Source organism: Chrysochloris asiatica, unplaced genomic scaffold, assembly GCF_000296735.1.
Source record: "Chrysochloris asiatica unplaced genomic scaffold, ChrAsi1.0 scaffold00419, whole genome shotgun sequence".
Lineage (NCBI taxonomy): Eukaryota > Metazoa > Chordata > Mammalia > Afrosoricida > Chrysochloridae > Chrysochloris > Chrysochloris asiatica.
In genome coordinates this window covers 185,666-188,236 of record NW_006408937.1, presented here as the reverse complement: position 1 = coordinate 188,236, position 2,571 = coordinate 185,666, and the positions used below count along the sequence as shown (strand labels likewise).

The window sequence follows — 2,571 nt, the reverse complement described above, 5'->3', positions numbered from 1 at the left end:
TTCGGCGCAGGGATTCGGCGTCCATTTTAATGGATGCAGGAATTGGGGGTGGGCGCAGGAATTGGGCACCTGGTGTGGTGGGTGCTGGAATTAGGGGGGTTGGGGTGGGGGGCACAGGGATTGGAGGTTGAGGGTGTGGGCACAGGGTTTGGGCGTCCAGGTTGGTGGGCACAGGAATTGGGGGTTGGAGGTTCGGCGCAGGGATTTGGCGTCCATTTTAATGGATGCAGGAATTGGGGGTGGGCGCAGGAATTGGGCATCTGGTGTGGTGGGTGCTGGAATTAGGGGGGTCGGGGTGGGGGGCACAGGGATTGGAGGTTGGGGGTGTGGGCACAGGGTTTGGGCGTCCAGGGTAGTGGGCACAGGAATTGGGAGTTGGAAGGTTCGGCGCAGGGTTGGGCGTCCATTTTAATGGGTGTAGGAATTGGGGGTGGGCGCAGAAATTCGGCATCCGGTGTAGTGGATGCAGGAATTAGGGGTTGAGGGTATGGGCACAGGGTTTGGACGTCCAGGGTGGTGGGCACAGGAATTGGGGGTTGGAAGGTTCGATGCAGGGATTCGGCGTCCGTTTTAATGGGTACAGGAATTGGGGGTGGGCGCAGGAATTGGGCATCCGGTGTGGTGGGTGCAGGAATGAGGGTTTGGGGTGGATGGCACAGGGATTGGAAGTTGGGGCTGTGGGCACAGGGTTTAGGCGTCCAGGGTAGGGGGCACAGGAATTGGGGGTTTGAAGGTTTGGTGCAGGGATTTGGCGTCCGTTTTAATGGGTACAGGAATTGGGCATTCGGTATGGTGGGAGCAGGAGTTAGGAGTTGTGGTGGGGGGCACAGGGATTGGAGGTTGGGGGTATGGGCGCCGGTTTTGGGGCTCCGGGGTGGGGGCACAGGACGTGGGGGTTAGCTTGGGCGGCTCCGGCCTGGTCCATGGCGCCTTAACCGTGCTGCAGTTCCATGATGGTGCCTTTCCTGTACTACGTGGAGGTGGTTATCGCCCGCATTTCCCTGGGCCCCGTGGCTGCGCCCTACGGAGTGGCGGTCTACGAGGAGATCAGGGTGATCGGCAGTGACCTGGCTGTGTGAGTGTCCGGGGGAAGGCTGGGGAGGGGGAGATGGGGCGCTCTGCTGGCTGCCTGACCACGCTGTTCTCTCGCTTCCATTGCAGCCGCCTGATTGCCAACGATTCCAACCAGCTCCAGATCGCCATCGCCTCCCTGGTCAACCAGCTCTACGTGGTGGTGTGGATCATGCAGCGCTTCCGGATCCTGTTCTCTACCAAGCCGCGGCCCGGGAATGGCGGCTGAGACCCGGGGCTCCTGTGCACGGTGCCCCTTGGGGTTGGAGGGGTCCCCAACGGTTGTCCCCGCAGAAAATAAAGCTTCGCTTCTACTCGAGTCCGGGCTCCTTTGTAGCTGCGACACCTCCAGAGCGTCCTGCCTTGTTCTGGGATTCAGGGCTGCTTCTGGGACTCATGCGGGGGCATGGGGGGCGTGCCCTGTTGTCGGTTTCCTCTCTGCAACCCTGGACTGGGAAGGGTTCTGAGCTTGGACCTCTTGGTGGGAGCTGAGAACCCTGTCTTTCTCCAGCCTAGCCCTGAGTGTCTGGTGGACTCGAACTCTTGCCCTCGGTATTAGCCACACGCGCCACCAGGGCCCCTTCAGATATTCGGGTAGTTCAGTGGAGGTGAGAATTTGGGAAAAGGAGGAAAACGAACGTCAATTGTGTTCCAGCCGTTCAGCATTCACTGCTTTCAGTAGTTGGGGAGACTTGCTCAGTTCTATTGGCGTCCTGGTGTGACGCTGCGGGCAATGCACTGGACTATAAGGTCGGTTTGAGCCGCAAGGGAGGTGATTCAAGCTTAAGTTAACCAGCTGCTCCTCGGAAATCCTGTACAGGGTCGCTATGAGTCGGAACCAACTGGACGGCACTTAACAGTAATAGTTACATTGGAGTCCTGGTGTGACACTGTAGGATCAACAGTGAGTGAGCTTCTAACCTCAAGGTTGGTGGTTCAAACCCACCAGCTGTTACATTAATGCTGTCATTAAGTTCAGTGGAGTTGGTTTCTGACTCACAGGGACCCTGTAAAGTTTTTCAGAGGCTTTATTTAAATCTTCACAGGAAGTGAAAGTCTCATTTTTCTCCTGAAGACTGGCTGGTGGGCATGAATGTAGACCTTGTGGTTCTCAGAAGTCCAGTGTTTATCATATGGAGCCACTGGGCTCCCAGTTACGTTAATACCATGTGTAGTGGTTACGAATTGGGCTGTGAACCTCAGGGTCATCAGCTCGAAATAACCAGCTGTTTCACTGGAGAAATATGAGACTTTCTGCTCCCATAAAGATTTACAGCCTCGGAAACCCTATGCAGGGTCGCTTTGAGTTGAAACCAACTCCACGGCACATAACAACAACAACATATTAATATGAAATGCATGCGTTTTTTAAAGTTGTGTTCAGTTGTTTCCCCAACTTTCTTTTCTCCAATTTAACATGGAATGTTTCTTTCTTTTTCTGCAATTTCTTCAAAACCGAGTTATGGAATGGTGGTGGTGGTTGTGTACCTCTGAGTTAAT

General features: G+C 55.2%; 1 protein-coding gene across 1 annotated transcript in view; it reads left to right on the top strand.

Moving 5' to 3' along the window:
* The window catches only part of LOC102823693 (cancer/testis antigen 1-like), a 2,011-nt gene extending 711 nt beyond the window's left edge, over positions 1–1,300 (top strand). Inside the window, exons 2-3 of the mRNA XM_006876853.1 lie at positions 947–1,075; positions 1,162–1,300. Coding sequence (XP_006876915.1) covers positions 947–1,075; positions 1,162–1,300 — 268 coding nt within the window. The remainder of the gene's footprint in view (positions 1–946; positions 1,076–1,161) is intronic.
* The last annotated feature ends 1,271 nt before the right edge of the window (positions 1,301–2,571 follow it).